The sequence below is a fragment of the Cygnus olor genome, chromosome Z (genome assembly GCF_009769625.2).
Source record: "Cygnus olor isolate bCygOlo1 chromosome Z, bCygOlo1.pri.v2, whole genome shotgun sequence".
Taxonomy (NCBI): domain Eukaryota; kingdom Metazoa; phylum Chordata; class Aves; order Anseriformes; family Anatidae; genus Cygnus; species Cygnus olor.
This window is the reverse complement of record NC_049198.1, coordinates 54,242,814-54,266,939: the sequence shown is the minus strand read 5'-3', so window position 1 is coordinate 54,266,939 and position 24,126 is coordinate 54,242,814. Positions and strand designations below refer to the sequence as shown.

General features: G+C 36.0%; 1 protein-coding gene across 1 annotated transcript in view; it reads right to left on the bottom strand.

The window, feature by feature from the left end:
* Positions 1 to 600: 600 nt before the first annotated feature.
* Positions 601 to 24,126, bottom strand: part of LOC121062190 — a 37,043-nt gene continuing 13,517 nt past the window's right edge. The window contains exons 4-10 of the mRNA XM_040541905.1: positions 22,827 to 22,937; positions 21,110 to 21,288; positions 10,021 to 10,178; positions 8,645 to 8,687; positions 5,190 to 5,376; positions 2,229 to 2,364; positions 601 to 1,494 (exon numbers count right to left, since the gene is read on the bottom strand). Of these exons, the coding sequence (XP_040397839.1) occupies positions 1,395 to 1,494; positions 2,229 to 2,364; positions 5,190 to 5,376; positions 8,645 to 8,687; positions 10,021 to 10,178; positions 21,110 to 21,288; positions 22,827 to 22,937 (914 nt within the window). The 3' untranslated portion in view covers positions 601 to 1,394. The remainder of the gene's footprint in view (positions 1,495 to 2,228; positions 2,365 to 5,189; positions 5,377 to 8,644; positions 8,688 to 10,020; positions 10,179 to 21,109; positions 21,289 to 22,826; positions 22,938 to 24,126) is intronic.

The window sequence follows — 24,126 nt, the reverse complement described above, 5'->3', positions numbered from 1 at the left end:
TTTGCATTTTTTTTTTTTTTAATTCACTCAAATCACCGTAGCAAACCATATTGACTGTGTAAGTGCTTTCTTTAAAGTGGCACCTTTGAGCATCTAAAGCATCTAAAGCTCTGAGGTCTCCTTCAGATTGGCTTAAATGTGAAGAGGCCCAAAAAATACACTTGTGGTAGGTGAGGGAGCATCACTCACTTTTTCGCTTTTTATAGCATGGCAAGGTATTTCACAGAATGACAACAAGGGCTGGCAAGTGGCTGAAGTACTGCTGTGTTCAAGGTTTGGTATGTTCTGGTGATCTCAGGGTCTAAGGACTGTCACAAGAAAACCAAATATAAGCCTTTGTAATAAAATCTCATGAACTGGTATTGTTGTTGTTGTTGTTGCTATTATTATTATTATTAATTAGTGTTATTATTATTTTGTCTGTATTGCGTACATACTTTTTTCTTTTTTGTACTTTGCTGCAGCACTAAATTGTAAATTTCTTAGGATGAGATATTTAGTTTGTACATAGTTTCAATAAATAGATGGAACTAACCTTTTACTATTTTATTTGAGTTAGTATTTTGGAAGGCTTGGAAAAAACACACAGATTTTTTCATGGGAAGAATTATTTTAATGTTAGAAAATAATGTAGAACACAGTGTATATGATCAGCTGCAATGACCACATACGTCTAACTCTGATATCCTTGTAAGAGATTTATGGTGCTGTTTCTTTCTGATAATTCTAGAGGAAACAGTGTCTTTGATTCTTGATTTCTCTCCATAAATTTGCAGTGCTGTGCTGCCAGATGGCCAAATCCAAACCACTTTTAAATTAAAATTTATGTTAATATAGAATGCACAAGAACAAAGGTATTCATCCATATCATAAAAATTTATTCCATTCCTCCAGGTATACTGTAATGGCATGTAGTTTTTAGCAACTCAGTCAGCCTGTCCTATTCCAACCTTGGGCCTCACACCATCTATAAACTTAAAAGCAAACCTACGTATGAAGCTTTGGAATGGAAAAAGCAGAGGTCTTTGCAAAGGGTGCATTTGCAAATAAAAAGTGATGCAGATATAAGACATCAGGTAATACGAAATAATTGAAATATAGTGCTTTCTCTTTTGGTTGCATCAGATAAATTCAACGTCACTTTATGGCTTCAAAGCCAAAGCAGTGTTATGCACGGCCTATGAACCCTAAAACTGAAAAGAAGCATAAAATAAAGATAGCCACAAAGAAGGCAATATTGCTTTAATTTTATTTACTAAAGCTTGCAAAAGATATGAATGTATAGCAATACTAAAGATTACCTGCTGCTAGAACATCTTTTGAGATGGGTCAAAAGACATAACTTGAAGTTTTTAATGGAAAACAGAAATTGAGGGGGAAAATGAACTTCCTTCTCACATCCTTGTCTCCTCCAGTGGTCTGTTCATGAAATCTTGGATTGCCTGGTGTAGGGGCAACCATTTATTAATAGATGCTTTCAAAGCTGTAATCCACCTAGAAGAAAGGAAAGACCAACTGTCTGTGATCAGTGTTATGCATGCACTTTTATATCCTGTGAAACGTCTTTATAAATTGTGTTTATGCAGACATTACTGTGCATATTGATTGTAGAGAAGCAGGAGACAAAGGAGTTGACTATAACAGCAGTGCATCTTAACACCAGTTTCCAGCATACTGAATAGCTTTGTCCTCTGTTCATTAAATTAAAATCCAATCCTGTAATTAGAAGGCTTTACACAAGCAGAACTCCCACTGACAGCTGTAGAATTTGGCTGGATTGTGATGACAGGATTCACCTTCAGAACATGATTTCATAGGCCAATTTTCAATTTTAATTCTAATGATCATTGCTGGAAGTAAATCATCCTTGGGAATGAGGAGGATATACATTACGTTAGTTTGAGCTTCTCTAATGAGAAGGTGCCATAGCTTTTCAGTTTAGTGTAATCACCCCCACAACATTGTGAAAGGCACCTTATTCACCTATTTCTGAACCTCTGCAATCCAGCTCTTCTGTAGTTTCAGCATTGACAGTAACAGAATTGATGACTCACATGTGCCAGCACGTTGTACTGCAGTGTGACTAAAGCTAGAATTAAAGGGAAATCTGAGGGAACAAGTGAAAACAGAATTAAAAGTTGTCAACAGATCTTCCCAAGCTACAGTGTTCCCACTTTCCTGCAGTCTGGCAAAAAAAAAAAAAAAAAAAAAAAAAAAGCTTGGTTTACCTTTTGTTTTCGTTAATGTTCTCTGCACATAAGTAGAAAGTTTTAAACTCTTCAGATGGAGGTTTGAGTTCAATTACAGATCTTTTGGAGCCTAGAGACTGTTCACTCACAATATATCCCTGGAGGTAGAGGCCACCTGGTCAGAAAAAATAATATGCATCATGTGTATTGAACATGCCATTAATGAAACTGCTGCCCATTACATGCATACTGATGATTTTTGAAAAATTAATTTTCAGAAGAACTGTGTTGGGCGTTTCCATGGAATTATGCAGAATTTACAAGTAAAATATGAAAAATATGACCTTTTGGTTTTATTCTGAAATTTGATCTGTAAATACTGTGGAGCTCCATGCTTGATCTTTCTACAAGATCTCCTGACCAAGTTCCTGTTCAAAATCAGAACCCCTGTTTTTTTAACGCACATATACATATATATATATATTTATATTTTATTATTATTATTTTCCCTCTGCTGCTTGGTGTAGAATTTAATGGGAGTTCAGTAAGCTCAGTTTTCAGCTCTGCCCCTGGTCTGCTTCAGGAAAGGTCTACGCTTCTTTGGATGAAAAGCGGTGTGCAGGCGATAAACCTTTTTGTTGTTACAAACTGAATTTTCTCTTGGTTAATACTCCTGCTCCCAGATGTTTTGGCACAAATGTATCTGTCTAGTTACTGGAACTTAAGAAACAGTTCTGTCACATTATGAAAACTTACTCCAGCTCATTCTGTTTTGCCAGTGCCAACTTGAGAGAGATAATGGGAATATACAGCCATAAAAGTCCATTCATGTCCCTAAAATCAGCAAGTATGAATATGACTATAAAAAAGGATGTTGGTTTAGTGAGAAAGTGACATGATCTGAAGTATGGACATACTAAAAGTTATACTGAAGTTATGCCATATTAAAAGTTAAGACTGAAAAGGATTACGGATGTGAATTTTGAGAATAGCTACATTTGTACTGCAGTGAATTTCTTCTGTGCTAAACTCTTGTCCTCAGAACTGTATGAACATCCAAGATTCAGAGGTTTGATTTTAGTTGGTTAATTATAGCAACTGATTCAAGTTAAACTTGAAAATTTTGTTTTATCTGTCAGGTACTTTAGACATTTTATGCACACTGAAATTAAAATGGTCTATATTTTAGTTCATTAAAATCAGTGAAATATGAGCTAAAGACATAAATAGAAGCAGTATTAGCATCACAGAGTGATGTCTATATACTGTCAATATAGTATAATTTTGTTTGTATGTGTAGTTCCAGCACAGTGACTGTATTTAGTACAATCTTCCCAACTTGCAGTCATCCACTTTGTCCAGCATACAATCAGCAGTATAGTTTTATTTAGCTTGTCTTTGAATATGAAGTGGCAAAGTATTTCTTCTAGCTTTTGATGTGCTTTTCTCTTTCTTTAAAAATTAAAGGGATATAAATTTCAAAGTTTAAAAGAATCCTGGAATCAGCACTGGTTCTCCTTATTTAACATAAGTAGCTGGAATGCCATTATAGGCCATGCCAGCCAGCTGTGAAGGAAAGGCATTACACAGAATTTGACACATTTTCATTTTAGCTGCTATTTTGTTTTTCAGATGTCACCCGACAACAATGGTGCATATATTCCCTTTGTACATATATGGTGAATAGCCAAAAGACCTATGGAGCTGATGGTCAGTATTTTTTTTTTCAGTTCTCACATTTAATGACAAGAGCAACAAATTAATGCTACAGCATTGAAAATGAATGGAGGAGTGAGAATCTATAGTGAAATTAGAAAAAAACAAGAGTGGCAATAACAAGAGAGAAAACACTACTGTACAGAATAAATTGCATGTAGTAGAATATTTAAACACCAAAATGACAAATTTAGCAGTAGAAGCATAGCTTGGATGTCATAAATACGTAATCCTTAATTTTTGCCTTTCCACTAATTCATTGCTTAACTCTCGGCATACCACCAGTGTCCTGTGGAAATTACTGGTCCTTTCACATGTATGGCCTTTTGCAGATGAAAGGTGCTATGTAAGTGATATAAAGTGGAAAGCCTCTTGTCTTATTGTTTGGAGAATAGCATTAACCCAAAGAAAAAACCCTTTAGCTGTCTAGTAAGCAAAAGTACAACAGCGTTTCCTTTCTGATTCTTTGTCTGCCAGCTTCCTTAGGACAGGGAGAGTGCATTTACAGGTCCTGACTAATACCCTTCTGCCTTGGAAAGCTTTTTTCCCATTTTTTTTTTTTTTAATTTCAATGAATTTTCACAGGGTTGTGCCTGCAGGCTCTCTTGAGTGCATGAAACTCAGCTGCCTGAAAATCAGCTTCAGGGCTGCTTGTGACTGATGCCTGGTAACCTCGTCATGTTGCTGCTTTCATGGAGTGGCCAGGCACCCTCCTCCTCCGAGAACTGCTAGACAGCTCCATGGCTTTTCAGCTTAGCTGCAAAGAGACATGCCAAACCCTGCAGCACCGACCTCTGCTGCAGGACGGAAGTTTTGCCTGTCAGTGGGAGGACTGCCTTTGCCAAGGCTGTGTGAAAGCCTGGTAATGGCAGAAAAAACAACCACAGGTTACAATGGCCCTTCCTCTGAGGATGTTATCTAACACTCAGTAGTCAGCTTTTGGCAGACTGCCATTAGTGGGATGGAGTCAAGCCACTGTGAAGTGTTTTGGGAGGGTGACTTCTGTTGCTGATACGTTCTCCTGAGGAAATGTACACAGATCTTGGTCAGCTCTGTTCCAGAAAGAAAACTTCAGACCTTTGGACAAAAAGAAAAGATGGGGGGTAATGAGGAGACTCTTTTATTGAAAAGAGGTTGAGTTTAGTTTTCCTATGCTCGTCTTCATAGAACAGTGTTAGTTTGCTGATAGGAAACTTTCAATAATGGTCAAAGTTCTGTTTGGAAAACTGCAATGAAACATCTCTGCTTTCAGGATTATTTGAAATCTCTCAGGGTCACCCCTACCTTGGGCGGGTGTGGAGCGGAGAGTGGCATAGAAGTACAAGCAGCCATCCTTCAGAATGCAGTAGTGCTGAATCCAGACATCTTTGCTTCTGTCCAGCTGGTGGAGGAGCCCCAGGCACTCCGGGTTTTTGATGGCCAAGGGTGGCAGTGTAGTGTTATGCAGTGTGACATCTACCCACACGTGGTTCTGTAAAGAAAGCATGAAATTAACAGTTGTGGTAAGAAATTAAGGAAGGCCTGCTAGTATGAAAAGATACTGTCTCTGGTCCCCTTTTAGGAAATAAGCTTTAGTTGTGAAAACAATTTGTGAAGTCAACTCTGAATATGTAATTGAAAAACCTATATTTGATGGCATATAGTGATTCACTTCTTCTCCCATGTTAAAATAATTACTTGCATTTTCTGTATCTATTCTTTTTTTTTTTTTCAGTATAGATTTTTGCCAGTAGAAACAGGCATATTTCAAATCTGCATTTAGAAAGTTTTTGATTGACTTCAGCAGTCTTTATTTTATGTAATCTGGCAAGATAAAGTACACCTCCTAACCTCTGCATTACAGAGGAAGTGTGGTGGTGTCTGAGGCCAGAATACAGCATTCAGACTTGGATGGCAGCATTACCGCAAACTAAGTGCTTACAGATGGTCTTCCCAGCCCTTTCTTGGTAGCAGGGTCTTCTCCATTACTAATATGATCTCATTGTCATTTCTGGGGTGAAAAAAACCCCACCCATAAAATACAGCCATTATATAGGTTATTTATATGAATCCAGAAAAAGAGTCAGGAAAAAAATAGTCTGTTGCTTAATAAGAACAAGTTGCCTAATGTGCGCTTGCAATATTTCTTCTGCTGCTTTAAATCTGAAAGGTGCTAGGAACTCAGTCTCTCCAGCAAATCCTATGTTTTTTTGCTTGTCTGCAACAGATGTTTAAAATTATGCATTAACCAGTACCATTGTCATTTGAAATTTAGGGGGAGAATGTGTGCAATATCAATAGCATCCTGAATGTTTCCACAGAGGTTTTCTTTTGCATTTATCTTCCTTCCTTCACTCTCACTCTCATTTTTTCTCCTCCTTCCTTTCTTCCTTCCTTCCTTCCTTCCTTTCTATCTTTCTCTTTCTTTTTCTTTCTTTCCTTTCTTTTTCTTTCTTTCTTTCTTTCTCTTTCCTTCCTTCCTTCCTTCTCTTTTTCTTTCTTTCTTTCTTTCTTTCTTTCTTTCTTTCTTTCTTTCTTTCTTTCTTTATTTCTTTCTTTCTCTTGCCTTTCTTTCTTTTTCTTTCTTTCTTTTTCTTTCTCTCTTTCTCTCTTTTTCTTTCTTTCTTCCTTTTTCTCTCTCTCTTTCTTTCTTCCTTCCTCCCTCCCTCCCTCCCTTCCTTCCTTCCTTCCTTTTTCTTTCTCTCTCTCTTTCTTCCTTCCTTCCTTCCTTTTCTCCCTTTCTCTCTTTCCTTCTCTCTCTCTCTTTTTTTTTCTTTTCTTTTTTTTTTCATTTTCTCTTTCCTTATGTCTTTCTATCCTTCTTCCTCTCTGTCTCCACATGCCAATGATGGAAAGAGACCTGACAAAATATAGACAGCTATATACTTTGTTATGAACAGGGAACCTGCTTGGACCTATTGCAGTGAAGTGCATAAGATGACTTTACTAATAATAGACATATGCATAAAATACTTGTAAATTCATTTAGAGGAGATTACGATGTTGTGTTGTGGGTACTACTGTAATACACTAGCTATACTAAAAAGTCAGGAAAAACAACATGGCTAAAAAAAAAGAAAAAAAATACACTGTTTATTCAACTAAACGAAAAATCCATATTGAAGGAAGGAATTAGTTTGATATAGAGTGTTCATTAAAAGCAGAACTTAGGCAATGAAAGCAAAATATTAAATCAAACATTTTTTTCAGAAAAGGATATTGTTTGCTAAAAAAACCCTAAAAAATATAAAGTGATCCCAAGTAAGACGTGGCAGCAAAGAAAGCATGAGAGATGTTTCAGTATATAAAAAGATGGTTCTTTTTATCTAAAACGTTATTTTTGCATGTTACACTGAAGAATGGCTTTTTTGATGCATTTTAGTTTGTGTATATGTGCCCTTCTCATTTTTGGCTGAGACTATATTGTTTCTTTTGGGTTGTGAACATTGTGGACTTTTAAAATGATTTGATTTATTTGTGCTGGTTTTAAGTATCTGGATCCTTTGTATTCTTTTAAGCAACACTGTCAGGTAGAATATACTTAGACTTAAGTTTGGCTTTGTACTTACAATCTCATCTAGAAAATGAAGCTCAAATATATATCTTTGCTTTTATTTTAGTGGAAGAAAAGTTATAGTAAGAAAAAAGGCTTCCTTTCATTGATTGGAAACCTATTAAAACATACTTCTAAAGGGGTCACTCCTATGGCCTGAGTTGAGAGAATGAAGAAAGATATTTTTTTTCTCCACTGTATTTATGCAGGTTATCATTTGTACATTATTATTTTATTTAAATTTTTATAGACGATTTTATTTTATCTACCAAAAAGGTAGACTTTAATACTTATTCTGTGTTTGAACCTCAGTTTCATTTTGCTAAAAAACAGGCAAACAAAAAACAAGCTGCTTCCGTAGCTAAACCCTTAAAAAAAAGATTTTACAGATCTACAGCACATTCTTATAAAGGTGGTCTGTCTATAGGAGGAAAAAGAAGAATCAGGGGGCCAGGAAAGGGCAGGCTAAAGCCATTTCAACTCCTATGCTTCCCAACCCGGAATCCCGTGAACAGGCTTTGCAGCTCCCAGTCTGGGCCTATTTGTACTAAGTTATGTTGGACTGTGAAAGGTCTCTCTTAAGCAGCTCAAGTTCATATATGGCTATGTTTCTCACAGCCACAGGGACCAGCAGAGAGCATAGCTATATAAAGAGATAGAGAGATAAGTCAAAATTTATAAGTTAACTAATCTCTCTTCATCTTGTCAAATAAATGTGTCGTTCCCCCCCCCCCAATATTCTGTCTGAAGTGACAGTGGATAGCCTCAAAAAGAGGGTAGCTTGCAATCAAGACACACTTGCAGGGAATATCTAAGAAGATAGAGCCCTTCTTTTCATGTATTCCAAACAGTATTACTCAAGAAGCACATGCGGTAGTGAGTCTTCTCTCCAATGCTCATTCTCTTCCTCCCTCCCTTCTCACTACCCTCATTTAGGTCATGTTTCTGAACTAGCTTAAAGCTGCTGATATCTGGAGAGGGAACATTTTGATTCATACCACCATATGGCTGCAAAACATATTTGCTGAGACACAATCGTGTGTACACGGCTTTCAAATTGGAGCTGATTCACATCCCAGCAGCCCAAAACAAGTGTGTGCAGCTTCCATGTTGCTATCTGTGCCCGGCCTTGCACAAATACATGTACGGTCTCTCATTCTTCTCCACAATCTACTGTGCTATGCTTTTCATATAAATAAAGCATTACCTGATGGACAGGATGAACTGCTTTCTCCATAGCCTCCAGCCACCTACAAAATGACCAAAACCAAGAATAGCTTAGTTTGGTAGAACAGAATAAATGTGTTTCAGTGCCTCTTTTAATTCCTGCTGAAGTAGACAGCTTTCAAAGGTATGTGGAATTTTCAGGACACATTCAAGGCTTGAAGATAGAAAAGTAGTGGATTAAATCTAAATAAATACTGCTAACTTGCAGAAAGGTAAGTCTCAGCTTGCTGTATAACATTGTAATAAATTAGAGCAATACTGCAGACAGGATGAAGGTATACATTTTGGACATAATTCACCATGTCAGGCTAAATGATCATTCTTCTTGTGTCATTGTTATCATGTAGATATGGAATTTTTAGAGAAAATGAGGCATCCTGAAACTGGAGGTTTCAAAATAAAGCAAGATATTTATTGTCTCTCTCTCTCTTTCCTTTTTTTTTTTTTTAATTTAGTTTTATTTCTTTTTTTATACCATGGACAGCATAGCAATAGGGAGTAGAAAATGCTGCAATATTGTTATAGTGGACGCTATGTTAAGTACTAAGATTACATTAAAAAGAGGTGTGAATGAATCAATCTTAGCAAATGTCATCCTGCTTTACAGCTTTATATTTCTGGTAATGAACAATAAAACAAGGGAGAATTAGGTTGTTTTTAATACATTTTTAAATTAAAACCTATAAATCATTAATTATGTTTTCAGTGATTTTGGTCCTTTTGTCTGCTATAGTTTTGAGGAAATGCAGAAACATTTTTGAAGAAAATTTTTGAAAACTCTAAGAACAGCCTAAATTCATTCATTGCTTATCAGTTCTAATATGCTTTTGTGGCATGTTCACACTTTAAAATGCAAAAATAATGATGTGACAGAATGACAGAAAGGGAAACAGAAGATGGGATTGCATTTATTACTTGAAATATCATTCTCAGGCAGAAGCAAGACCATTGGTGGGAAATGACCAATAAGCAAGTTTACATCCACAGGAAGATTCAGACTTCCACTTGTATATATGTATATATTTTTTTCCCCCTGGAGGTAACTTTAATAAGGGGAATTTGGGGAAATCCTGACATGAGTGTTAAAGACTTGATGAAAAAAAACTATTTTTTCTCATCAAAATAAAGATAAACTCTGAAGATAAAAAATATTCTTGAAACTTCTGAAAATAAGAAGTCAGAAACACCATCCTTCACATAAGTAGTTGACAGTTTTATTGTTTGTTTGTTTGTTTTGTTTTGTTTTGTTTTTCCCATTGATCAAGGCAGGTCTTGCAAATATCCTACAAAAATTCAACCTTCCTCTCCCCATCCCAGAATAACAAAACTGATCCTATTAAATGAAAGATCACTTACCTCTTCATTTCTTGGTTGGAAGTTGCACAGAAGTAGAAAATCCTGTTTCCACTTTGAGGGATACACTTAAAAACAAATGGTTTACCAAGAGTGGTATCAGCACCTATTTCTGCTCCTTCCAACTTTGTTACTTCCAGGGGTCTGCACTTCCCTTCATCCTGCCATTAGAAGGAAGAAAGCTGTGCCAAGGTTCAGAGCTGATACAGGGCTGATCCCTGTGAGATGGGATCGACTCAGGGAACATTTAGAGGTGTAGAAGTTGGAGAATGGCCTTTCAAATTATTCTAATCATCATTTGTTTTAAGGATTAGTAGCCTCAGAAAATACAGCACAACACAAAAGACAAACTAGTCACCTTCTAAATTTGCTTCTTTGTTTCTGACCTTTATTTTTATTTTTATTTTTTTTATTTTATGTATTTTTTTTACTTCATCAGAAGTCACATCTTTGTGCAGAAACCTCACTAGCTACTCATAAATATTCCAACTTCTGTGGGTGCAGATGAGTAAGAATGGGTTTTTCAAAGTGCACTTAACAATTTAGGAGCATGAAGTTCTTCACAAAGCAGTGCTTCTTGCAGTCTGGGTTTATGCTGAGAACCTCACATATATGTGCAGATAGAGGGAACAAAGGCTTATATTCAGAAACTAGTGAGCGTAATTTAAAAGGATGGATTTCAATTCCTTTGTAAAGTTGCCCTAAATATCAGCATATTTGTAACCGTTCCCATTCATTTTGAACAACTTTCAACGGAAAGCCCTTCAAAATCTTTTTTACAGTATTGTAATGGGTTGAGTTAAAGCTCTTAGAGACTGAAGAATATTGTCAGTGTCTTTCTATACGGTTACTTATAAGAAGCCCTTAAACTCCTTAATGTAAGTAGGTAGGTGAAACAGTTCCTCCTCCCACCTTCCCATCAGAACTCCCCTCAAGTACATGACTTAACTCAAAACAAAACTGCACACATATGGACAGTGAACCCTGGCTGTGTTTTAAGTAATAGTCTTAGTCCCTTGCTTTTAAGAGCTATGACTGGTGTTCCAGCAATTGTATCAAATTTTCCAGCCGTAAAATGGAAAACACTAGTTAATGTTGGGACTTATGAAGAGCACTAGTGCTGTTTGCAAAATACTGAGATGTAGTCTCACAGAAAACAATCAATTCATTATCTGGAGTTAATTAAATATTATCAGTAGAAGAGGAATTATAAATGCCTCATGTAAATATTTTATTAGCCTGAAAATAAACATATCCTTCTATGAACAAAATACCCACCTATTACATATCTGCATACTTACTTATATGTTCATTGGCACATATAATTGTTCCTTTGTTCTTATAATTTTCTTTAGGAACAAAATAACCCATAATACTGAAAAACAGTGCAAATAAACATTCACAAATGCATTTCCTAGATTCTGCTTTCTTATTTTTTCTTTTTTAAAATGCAAAACTAAAGTCACTACAGTAGATGAAGACAATCAGGAAAGTTTTCAGTGCTGTGAACTACTTTGCTTATAATATCTTCAGACACAAAAATACATTGCAAAGATAACATAACCAAAAGACATATTCCAGGTCCAAATCTCATTCCTACTATAGAGAATAATATGAAAATTTAGGGGCATAAAAATATAAACATATAATATAATAATATGAAAATATAATAATATGAAAATCTAGGGCAATAGAGTGTTATCCATCAGGATCCCACCTGTGATCAGTTTTCTGCTGACTGTCCTAGATTGTAGCCTGACTTGCAAGAGTCACTGCAGATGCTGAAAAGGCTGTGATCGCTGTAATAGCACATCCCTATAAAATACTTTTCTAAACACTTTCTGTGATTTCTAGAATGAATGCAGCTAGAGCTCTGTGGCATCAAGAATGATTTATGTCCACTCCTTTTCAAATTAATACATCTAGGAAAGGAAAAAGATGGATTTAATACATTCATTGCAAAGTGAGACCAGATGTTCTTCATTGACTAAAAGACAAACTCCCTTCCCTAATTCTAAAAAGCCAGAGGTAAAGGGCATTTCTTTTCACTGATGTGACTATCATAAATAACATCTTGACAGCATTCCTTTTGAAAAAAAAAAAACAAAAACACCTTTGTTACAAAAAGTGAAAAAGCTATATGGCTGAAAAAATCATCACAAAACTTACTTGGTATGCCTGTGACTGAGTGTAACCCACCGATGATATGGCCAATATGGAACTTAATATAACTGCCAGCTGCTGTCTGAGTTGATGATATGTGCCATACAGATCTGAAATGAACTTCCTTGGATTTTTGCTACTACAATACTGATCTGCACTTAAGTCAAAAAGATTTTTTGTTCTATCAGCTACTTCATAGATCCATGGCAGTTCATAATATCCAATATGGATGAAGTCCTCTGAGTAGAGGGCAGAAAGCATAAGAGCATAAGCTACTTTGGTAAATTTATTCTACAAATAAAAATAGGAACAATAGAATAATAGGAAGCAACCATTCTCTTGCTGATAAGTTTTCTTCAGGTAGCCATAGTTTTAGGGGAAATTTTTCTGAAAATAAATAAATAAAAATAAAAATGAGAGGTTAAAATTAAAGAGATGTAATAGGAAAGTAGGCATCTAGGCATCTCTTAATTTTAATGTATGAAACGGTCATTAGGGTAGGATATGTGGTTCGAGGTGGTGCTCACAAATCAGCCCTATTTAATTTGGTGTAAATACTTCCAGAAGATAAATGACATTCATAGCATTTCCTGAATGATTCACTGGATTTTGTTTGAGCAGAGTCATATTTGCTCTTTTAGTTAAGCTGCTTTGTCTAATAGAAATGAAAAACTGAAAAGACATATGAACATTTAATGCTATTTGCGGTGAAAGAAATCAGTCAACAATGGGAGCAACTATGAACAGAGATTAAAATTAAGCTACAAAAGACTGCAAGTACTAGGAAAATGGAATAGAAGTTACTGTACATAAAACAAGATCAAATCCTAAGAAAATATTATAAGAAATCTAAAATACAAAGTCAAAACAGAGCACTGCTAGAAAGCAGAGAATGAAAGCTCAAGGGGCTGGCAGTGCAAAGTGTAAGGCAGTGACCCCTAGGTCACTGGTTCTGATTGGTTTCAGGTCAGTAGTGATATGAGATTTTTTTACTGTCTAAATGTCTTCTCATGACTTCTAAAATGTTTTCCTCTGTGTGCCCCTGTTTTCTTAAACTAGACTTGTCTAAAATGAGACAGGGAAATGAGCTTTTCTCTTTTTGCTTCTTATTTCCCATTTCCCCAACTTTCTCCACCAAAACTGATGTGGCTGACTCTCTCTGCCACAGGCTCACAGTCTGAGTTGACCATCTAAATGACCATGTCATTTTCTGGTTTCCTCTGTCCAGCTACTCCCTGACTCATGGTGCTGCTTGCTTAGCAGTACCTCTAAGATCTTGCCCTCCATCTCTCTTTTTTTTTTTTTTTTTTAAAAATTTTTAATTATTGTGCTTTGTGGTAAGTTTGTTGTTGTTGTTTTGATATTTACAAAATTACTGCTAGAGCATGTTTGCACTTCTTCTGTTAGCTGGGCACATAGGATAGGCTAATGCAGAGGAATGGACTCTCATATGCCAGTGAACAGAGAGCTCTAGACTCCAGGTCTCTTTGTATGACATTTTTCTCAAATAGAGCTAAATTGTTTAGTTATTCATCTTATTTTGCTTTAAATCTTTATATCTTTTAAATCCTTTATATCTTACAAAATAAGCAAAACTCCTCTGATTTGAAGGGCTTAACTATCCCACACCTAGCTGTTTCAACTCTCAGATGATGTCCAATCAAGTGGTTTTGTGATATGATTAATCTTCAAATTCCAGTTGAGTCTTTTGCTGAGTTTGAGTCTTTTGCTGCAATTCATTGCACAATAGGTAATTAAGAATTTCCAGGACCAAGTGTCATAGGAAGAACTATGGGTTACAGTTTTGAACAACTTGAATCAAGTAAAATATATCTGATTATGACTCTTTCTCTGGGTCAGGGTATGCAATGTGTTGGTAGGCCAAAATTAACTCATGCATCTTATCAGCTAGGAGTATTTAACATTTATTAATAGAAAAAATACTGCAGAAATATTGGAAACCTTGGAGTCAGCAACTCCTTAAATGTAAATCGAAAAATGTATCCTGGAGCCTTGGGAGTCATGGAAAACGTAGAGAAGAAATCAGATTGTATACCAACTCTAAATAATGTGGCAGCTCCCAGACTGTGATGATAAACCTCCAAGCAAGAATGAAGAACACATAGAAGTGGTATCTTTATGAGCAATGGCTCAGGCCTAAACCTATTTATAGCTAAGCCTTTTATATAAAGTGCTTAGGATTAGTGATGAATACACAGGCCTGTACAGCAGAACAAAGGACTGAATGTTTGTCTTAGATTGAAATGCTGTGAAGGGTCCACACATGGCAGGCAGGGGATTTCTTTCTTGCTATAATAATTGGACTCTGTACATACCACAGGAATCAAGATTCCTTAAAAGCATCTTTTCTTCTCTTTATTCTATTCTACTGGGAGCAATAGAATAGAGTGCACACAGGCAACCAGAAGCATGTACTGTGGTGTCTGAGTTTCAGTTTTTTTGTAAGTACACTTTCTTTAAAATGCCCCTGTTCCCACGTATAGAGACATAATTCTAGAAAGAAAGGGGAACATTTAAGTCTGCATTTGAATTTTGTTTCTGTGCCTAGTGAGGGTTTTCTCTTCTCCTATGAGGCCTGGGTGCAAAGAGATGAGTCTCAATATGAATAAAGGGTAAATAGAAGTCTGGAATCCAGCTGGTTAAAGGCTTTGTGTAAAAGTTGGTGTTGAATGTTATTTGGAATAAAAAGAAATAGCAAACTGTGTTTCCAGGTGTTCTGAATAAGGAAGAGGGTGAGAAGGGAACAATTTACAAACACAAACATATCTTAACGGAGACACCTAAGTAGCAGCAATTTTCTTTACAGAGGACCCACTAATTAAAGAATACTCAATGAGGAAAGAATTCTGCTTATGAAAAAAAAAGCAAAGGTTATGGACCCTTTGAATGTGAACTGCACTGTATAATTATCTGAGCAATATTTAATTGCCAGTGTGCTGTCTGTGTTAAACTGTGATAAACAGAGAAGACTAGATTCTGTTGAGCTATTGAAATGGATTGGTTTCTTAATGGAAACAAGAAAGCAGCCTAACATCGGAACATTTTGTTGTTGTAATTGCTGTTTATTAGGCTGGGATCTAATTGCTTTTGGTTGTTAAGACATATTAAGAATTATTAAAATATCTTCATTCCCCCTGCCCTTTCCTCAGCTTTTACATAGTCACTCACACTATGACTGACAGCCTCCTAGAGTCATTAAACTTTTGAGACTAAGAAATTCAAATCAAAATTCATTTTTTAAACTGACATTATATATTATAAGCATGAATGCTGACAAAAAGTACATTCCTCCAATTCCACTGTGGTCAGTGGAGTACTTCTCACTGAGCGTGTGTTCTCACAGGAGTTACATGTTGCATTTTTCTTGCAGAATGTTCCAGAACATAACAACCATGAAAAACTGTCTTGAAGGACATTTCTCTAAGGGTTGAGCTACAATTAAAGGTGAATTTGCTTCTGTCTTCACTCACAGATCAGTTTGTTGTTACATCTCAATCTCTAAAACAGGCACTTTCTTACTCTCAGGATAGTGATTTCCAGCTTAACTACCTTCAACTTAATTACTCCTACTTTTTTCTACCACATTTCTTCTTTTTACTTTCCTACTTTTGGCCCATCCAAATTCTGGTAGTATTGTATTTGTTTTTAATTAAGCTTGTTCCACATCATTCTTAGCTGAGGGAATTGAGGAGGGAAATGGAATAACTGACAAATGTAACATAAGCACCTGACAGACAGCTGATTTTACTAGAATACTCCAGTCTTGGATTTCTGGAAAATATTATGTCTGCAAGGGAAACACATCAGAATCATAGTTTCCTGTTTGGAAACAGTCATCTTTATAGTTTCTCCTAGACCACAACCACAGTGACATTTGCTTCATATTTTTCCTTGCAGGTACTAGATTGGTCCCCTGTCTCCTCTTTCCCTGAGTTTTTTATGGCAAAGGGACAGAAAAGAGTTCCTGGGAACACAGTAAGACACCAAACAGAAAGGTGGTAGGACATTGTTAAAAATATGATGTTTTGTTATTACTTTTAATTTTTTTCAACTCTTTTTTCTTTTTTTTACCCATAATGTCATTTATTGATATATATATATATATTTAAACCAATCTTCTACAGCAAAAAACAAAGTCAATCATGAGTCGAAACTAGGAAAATCTAGCTTTGGCTCACATTTCTAGCGGTTTCGTAAATCCCAGCACTTAATTAGCTGAACTTCTTCCATGAGGGATACTTGTAATGAGGAAATCTGGGAAACATTTTTTTTTTTTTTTTGGCTATGATGCTTTCTTTATCCTTGTGCTTTCCTATTAAACCTAGAACACTGTTAGTTCTTTAGTGGATATGGCCTCCTGATAGAGGAATGCATGTTCCACAACCTTTAAACTCTTTATTGGCCCACTTGCCCCTGGGTCCCAGGAATTCTTTTACTTCTTTTTAATGAGTTTAATGTCTGGTACTTTTTGTCCTGAAGGCTGTAGCATGTTGTTAATTTTCCAAGTCAGCTGTCGAGTTCTAAAAGATACTTGGCAATGGCAGCTCAAAGTTCTGAGTGAAAGCTATTTAACCTGTTGAGCTGGTGTTCTACTATCATGGCTAGATTACTTTTATTATCTCACTGATCTCATGTAAAGTTGATTATGGTTTCTCTGTACTACAGTGCAAGATTCACCACAGTTATTTTGTGGTAACTTTGTAGTCACTGTACTTAACTCAAATGCTAGGGTGAGAGGAGCAGACACCACTAACTATAAAGAAAGCTTCAACACTTGACTATGATGATGTACTTTCAGTCCCTGAAGAAAAGTGTAAGCTCATGCAGAAGAAATGTGATTGCTTATATTTGTCTCATAGTAGGACCTAAGTATTCATTACTGTCTCTCTCTCAGCATGTCCAGATATATTTCCTTTAGGTGATAATTTGGACACATAGGCAAAGAAGGAAATATCATGCTTGAGAAGATACAGTGGTCTGGACAATGAGGGATCAGGAATGTGGAGTGTATAGGGGAACTTCATTGTTGCTAAGTGTAGGTAAAACTGCTATAAAGCTTAACTAATCACAGTAACTTTCACAAAACAAGGGTCTAATCCTAATGTGTTCATGTTCCTGCCATGAGGTGGCAAACATGGCTACGTCTACTGAGATGAAAAATGTGTTTTAGTTACTTGTATGAATAAGTACTTGATGAATCAAGGTCAGTGACAGCATCTACTTGAGGGAAAACACGATGACCTCGTAGGTAAAGTGACTGAATCTGTTGCAATAGCTATCACTTTATCAGTTTGTGATTGGATAGAGATGAGTCTGAAACAGCAGCAATTACATGGGTGAATCAATATGTAAAGTGCTCTAGAAACATCAATCTCTTATAACGTAGGTGGGAGAAAGTTCAGGCTGGATAATTTCTACCTGTAAATAACAATGATGAGGAAATGTAGCTCTCTGTGTTTGCTGGTGTGAACTAAAACAGAAGATAAAACAGCCTGTCCCTTCTCACTGACATAGCGTTATATATATCCCTTGAAGCATAAATAAAAAGTCTGGTTGTCTTACACAGATGTAAATCAGGCATGATCTTCTTGGAGTCACTGGAATTACACCACCGTAGGTGGTTGTTCTTACTATCAGCATCAAGCTCTAGGTATACCTCAAAACTGATCAATCTGGTTAGTTTGCTTGATACTGAAATACAGATTATCCTGAACTACTTCTGTCTCTATGAATTATTCTTGCCCTTAATGCACTATTTTAAAGAATACCTTATATTCACTAAGTGGAAACATTTATCCTCTTAAGGGAGGTAAGACATGGAACAAAATATTTCCAATGTAGTTGTGTACCTGTTATGTTATGTAAGTATTGTGGTATGCTAAGAACATTATTTGTAATTTTCTTAGAAAAGACAGTGGGATGAGCAGCATCTGTATGTGTTGTTGTTCTTATGCCCAGATAGAAAACATACCAAAAAAAAATAATAGTGAAAAGGAATCCATCTGAGCTTCCCCTTACTTGATTTGGATATTGGATCGCTCAGTGGTGAAGAAGTGCATTATGCATAAGTATCTTTTTCTTTGTATCTTGCAAAAGGCCTCTTCAGCGTACTATTGTGAGCACATGAATCACTGAAGAAGGTCCTCATGCCTTCAGGTGCTTAAATAGCACTGCAATATATTACTGCATATTTTCTGAAGTATGGAGAGAGAGAGAGCAGCTGGTTTAAACAATTACATGAAATGATTCAAAAAGTGGTTGAATGACACTTGTCTTTGATAATGAAAGAAAAACAGTAATCATTATTATAACATATCTATGCAGTGCTTTAAATTTATTTACCGTTTTGGAAGAAAAAAGCAAAGGCATACTTTCAATGCTAAAAAGCCCACTATCAAAACATAACGGTGGGATGATTGAAATAGTTTTTCCAATGCATTAAATAAGACAAGGCTAGATGTTTAAAAAAAAAATAAAATAAAAAGATAGGCTTAAAATGAAACCTGCCAACTGGAAGAAATAAAAATAAAATTTAATTAAATATAAATGAATGTAAGACTATGAGACACTTTCTAATACTTAATCCAATTTATATAACAGTCTGTGTCTTAAAAAGGTACTTAATTGATTGGGAAGTGGAGGGTGTTTAAAAGGCATAACTAGATTTTTTTTTATTATTATTTTTATTTTTGCATTTCAGGAGTCTCATGAAGGACACAATTAGAATAAAATAAACACTTTTCCTCAATGTTCCTAAATGTTTGTATGATATTTATTTATTTATTTTGGTTTGAGACCACAATAATTAATGTTGAAATAATGATGACTGAAAGCCAGGCTACTTTGTGGTATATACCAGTGGTTCTGCAGCATAACCTTTTTAGATGGCTGCTGTTTATAGCACAGCATATGCAGTGAAATAAGCCTAACACATTTTGCACTGAAAATATCAGGTGGTAGAGAATTGCAGAAGAGCAAGTTCTTTCTATAATTTTTAGTTACTTTTCACAAAATGTTCCTTTTTTTTTTTTTTTTTTTTAAACTTTTTTAAAGGTGTTTGCTTTTGATCAGGAAGGTTAAATGCCTGAAAACTTGAATAATTTCACTTTGGATATGAAACTGTACTGCATCATGTGAAATCTTTTCTTCATCTTAACATTACTGTCTATGAAAATTTATGCTTGGGATCACCAGGAGGAGAGAACAGAATGCACTGGGAGGAGGTGAGGGGTGAACAGAGATCCTGAACAATAGAGAAAGACTATTCTCATTAAGTCCTCAAAGTAAAGTGCTTGGGAAACATTGTGTCAGCTTCTTTCAGATAAATGATAATTTGGTTTCTAGCTTTTTACTAAAAAGGAGAAATATTACAGTGAGGATTTTACTGGATTGGCTCTACTATTCATGTGGCTATTAAGGCTAGTATATATAAGCAGTCAAACGAAATACATAGATGAAAGATTGATGTATGGGATAGACAGAAATGATGTAGCTGAAACAACAATAGAAAGGTAGATTTACGATCAGGAGTTGTATTAACTTCCCTATTATCCTCTGTTGGTTGAAGTACTCTGTACAGTCTGTCTGACAACACTGTCTTGTTGTCTAGATTATACTCATGTTTATTGCAAATCTGTGCCAGTATGTCTACATATGTGCATCTGTACATGTATGTCTACATCCTTCATATGCTAAATTGACCAAAAGCTGACTATGGTAGCAGAGCTCAAAACTATTTTCAGTTCAAGGACTTGGTGCAATGCTAAGTTTTTTAAATCATTTTTGATTAGGACTGGATATGGGTTCATTTCAATGATGTGTTCAAATCTTGTTAGAGACAAATGTGTTTCTACATGTTTCTAACCAGCTAATGTACCCACTGATGTTATTAGATATAGCAAGGAGATTCACTGGATGTTACTTGGGCTTCATCTAGTAATAAACCCCTTACTAGGGCAAATTGTCTCAGCTTCAGTAAGTATTCTTGAAATAAGGTTAGAGTTAATTCTTAATGGATAAACTTGAATCTTTTTTACAAGCTCTGAAGTACTTTACCACAAAAAGTCCTGAATAGATCACAAGCTTTGAAATGAATCCATTTTAATTTTATAGACGTAATTTTTTCAGTGAATAACTTCATCACAAAGCAACACAAGGGTAACTTGTAATTACATGTAGCACCTGCTAAACCGCCCCACAAAATACGGTAAAATGCCACGTACAACAGAGTTCCTCTGTTAGCGGCTAGGGCTACGAGCAGCACCTGTGAACCAAGTCCCCCACCTGCTGGACGCCGGCTGCAAGGCGAGCACTGGAGCCTCCGGGAACTGTCCAGAGGCTGATGGTGAGCCTGCCAAAGACCCACGTAACTAACAGCTTCTAAGGAAAATTGCACTTCTATCTGTCTATCTATCTATCTGTCTATCTGCCTATCTATCTGCCTATCTATCTACCTATCTATCTACCTATCTATCTATTTTTGATGTGATTTTTTCCCCTGTATGTTTTATTTTTTTCCCTCCAGCAGCGAAAAAAATATGTAGAATACTTGTATGTTTGTAGCTGACAGGAGAGACAGTGATTTACAGCATTAAGAGTCATTATACATCCAGGGGTTTGTAAATTATGCCATAATTCAATTCATAGACTTCTGAGGATCAGAACTTTAAGATTAAATGTGAATCCACAAAAGCCCATGAGTTTGAGTCTATGTCAGCAACTAGTGTAAAGGAAGACAGAATTGCTCAACAAGCATGCTCAACATACCACATATAAAAACCATCTTTAGTACTGGTGTTATTTTGTAAATATTACAAGTCAAGATAATCAGCTTGTAAACACGAGTACAATATTACTTCACCTTATAGTTCAGGACACTGTTTCCTTCCTCACCAGCCTGTATCCTTACCTTCTTGTGTTTGTAATAGTGGAGGTAGCCATTATGTTTCAGCACAAACCACCTCTTCCTCCATCCCTTTAATATTGCTGACTGTGTTCGTTTGTGCAAATATCCTCGGCAGGTAGGCCTGGGGGTATTAGGGTAACGGCTGATATCTGATCCCACCACCATGGTCAAGATATCAGGACCTAAAGTGTTACATAAAGAATGTGAAAACATAGGTCAAAACTATAATCCAGTGCATCAATATTTTTGAATACCCCTACGGGATGCGGAGCAGGAAGGCAGTATTCTAACCCTTGTCCTTCTCCTCCCAGTGAGGAATCCAGAAATTAAATTCATTTTTTCTGGAGGACTAGTAATGGAGCCAGCTATCTGAAGACAGCCCCTAAAACAGTTTTTGTGATCTATCTTTCCAAGTAGCAGCTTAGGCACTTCCATATTTTTTTAGGTTAGAGAAGTGGATGGATTTCCTTGCCCAAATGTGTGTGCATAATTTGGGGTTTATAAAAAAATTACTGAGGATGCCCAGAGTGGCACTCTCACTCTCTGCGTTCTTAAGCATGTTCTTGAGGATTCTTGCTTTTCCATGTCCTGGAGTTCTTTGTGGCTATCTGTGCCCCTCACTGAGGAGGCTTGCTGTTGGAGGTTAACCTGTGCTGAGCTGCCCTCTTATCAATTGTAAGGTAAGTACTCAAGACAGGTGTTAGGTTGTAAGATTGTCTGAAAATGTGGTATTATCACCAATTCATACCATTTTATAATATTAACTGATACTATCAACACAGCTATAGCTTTGACCATAGAGGCCTGAAATTCTGACTATATCAGATACTTCTTCAGAGCAGATTGCAGTGCCTTAAAAAGGATTGATAACTGTGACTATGACACAATTTCATTTGCAAAACATTGCTGGATCTCTCTTTTGGGGACATTTGACTTTGGAAATACTGCTTGCATGCCAAGATTCAGGCCAGGGGGTGTTCTCCTAGAGGAGTTAAAAATACCCTGTAATTAGAGATTTATCTATTGAAAGACTTGACAGGCTCTTAAATGTATCAGTGTGAATGGCACTTCTAGAATTAAACAACTTGGTATGTGTCAAGACAAATTTGTCACTGTCTTGTAAAAGCATTTTAATTGATTGAATTTCCCATGAGCACTTGTCAAAACTATATCTGGGATAAATAAAAGAACTGCAGTAAACTGACTTTCAGCATGTGAACACGGGTAACTTTGGGTTTCGTCATTGGAACTTGACGAAGAATGTGAAATGATCAATATCACTGAATTTCTTTGATGCTGCAAAAGGATACCTCAATGAAATAACCTCTCTGCACTCCTGACTGGTCTCAGTGACACAGAAATAACTACTTGGTGCACTGAACCAAGCTGTGAATTCTCTCCATCAGGAAGCACAAGGTATAAATAGGGTATTAGGATCTCTACAGTCACTTTCAGGGCTTTCTCAGCCACTTCCTTTAAGGCAGAAGAACCAAAAGCATTACTGATAAATGTGCTGTTTGGGGAATATTTTGTGGATACGCCCCTTTTCTTCTGTGTTTCTGGCATGGTCTAGATAAATAAGAGATGTAGGCAATGCTAGTGTATTTAAATACCAATGTATGAAACAGTTTTGTCTGGGAAAACCATTTTGTCTGGATCTTCTGAGCATTGTACAGCAATTACGACCCATCCGTGTAATTTACTGTGAGCTCAAACTTACCTTTCCTTGCCAGATTAGCAGCTTCTGAATGTGGCATGCTGGTGACATCAGTTCCGTTGACTGCTATCAGAATATCCCCAACCTGAAGACCTGCTTCTTCAGCTGCACTATCTGGAGTCAAAAATGAATTTTATTTAGACTTAATGTACAAAACATGATCAGTTTTCTTTTCTTCTAGCAAAAGAGGTATCTGTTAGAGCAGCCAAAAACTATATTTTGGGGCTTTTGTGACTTCAGCTTGGAGATGGAGCATGTTTTCCTGAGCAACCTGTTAGTGGTCTGTAAATGAAACTTCAAGATTTAGTTGCTCATTCAGAAACAGAGAATCACTAGCAGTGAAGAAGTGTCCTTTAAAAATGACATTTCGACTTAAACGCTCTAAGAAGCAAACTGGCATTTCAACATCAGGGTTTTGTTCTAAACAAGAAACAAAGAGATTTCATGCAATGTTTTGTAAAGTCAGTAGAAAAAGCATCCCTTATTCTGTTGAACTTTGGATTTAAGACCAAAAGATGACCTAAACTACTTTCTGTGCTGATGTTTCTTTTGACATTTAACAATTTGGCCACAATATTTTGTTGGTTTTATCTTTAATGGGAAATAAGATAGAAAGTCAGATAAGGGCCAGTGAAGGAGGGACTGAAACAGATTTGTTAATATATCATCCTTTTGTGTATTGGTTAAAATTGTACATTCACAAGAACTAATACATAGTTATCTAGATCCCACCTACATATTTCTCAGACATTTTCTTCTAACTTATAATGAAGCATTCCTACGTACTGTGAAAAAAATGTTTATTTTTATTTTTATTGAAAATAATGTTCCACATCTATATTACTTAAAGTAATTTCTATGTACCCTATCATGCAGTAAATGTGTTTGTTCAGAGTGTTTCTGAGAATGCTTAGAAATCGTAGGGAAAAGGTTATTAAAACTTAATAATGAATAGTTGGCACAAAAAAGCCGCGGTTAACACTCATATATATTACAAATCATTTGCAAATCAGACATTTTGGTTTCTGTTGGCCTTGAAGATCTCATACAAAATTTTATGGTCATAAACAATCTTTAAAACTTTATTAAAATGTCTTTATTTCACTGTGCAAACAAAAAAGAATACAGATGCAAGTTTCACGTTTGTTTTAATGAAATGAGTCATATTTTGAGAGAGCAAAATTTCACTGAAAGTTTGTCTGCAAAAAGAATCCACTATCTTTTTAAAGCAACTGCATTTGAAGACAGAACATAAAAATAATTTTAATAACAGTGATATACTATGCTATTAGCTGTTTTGCTA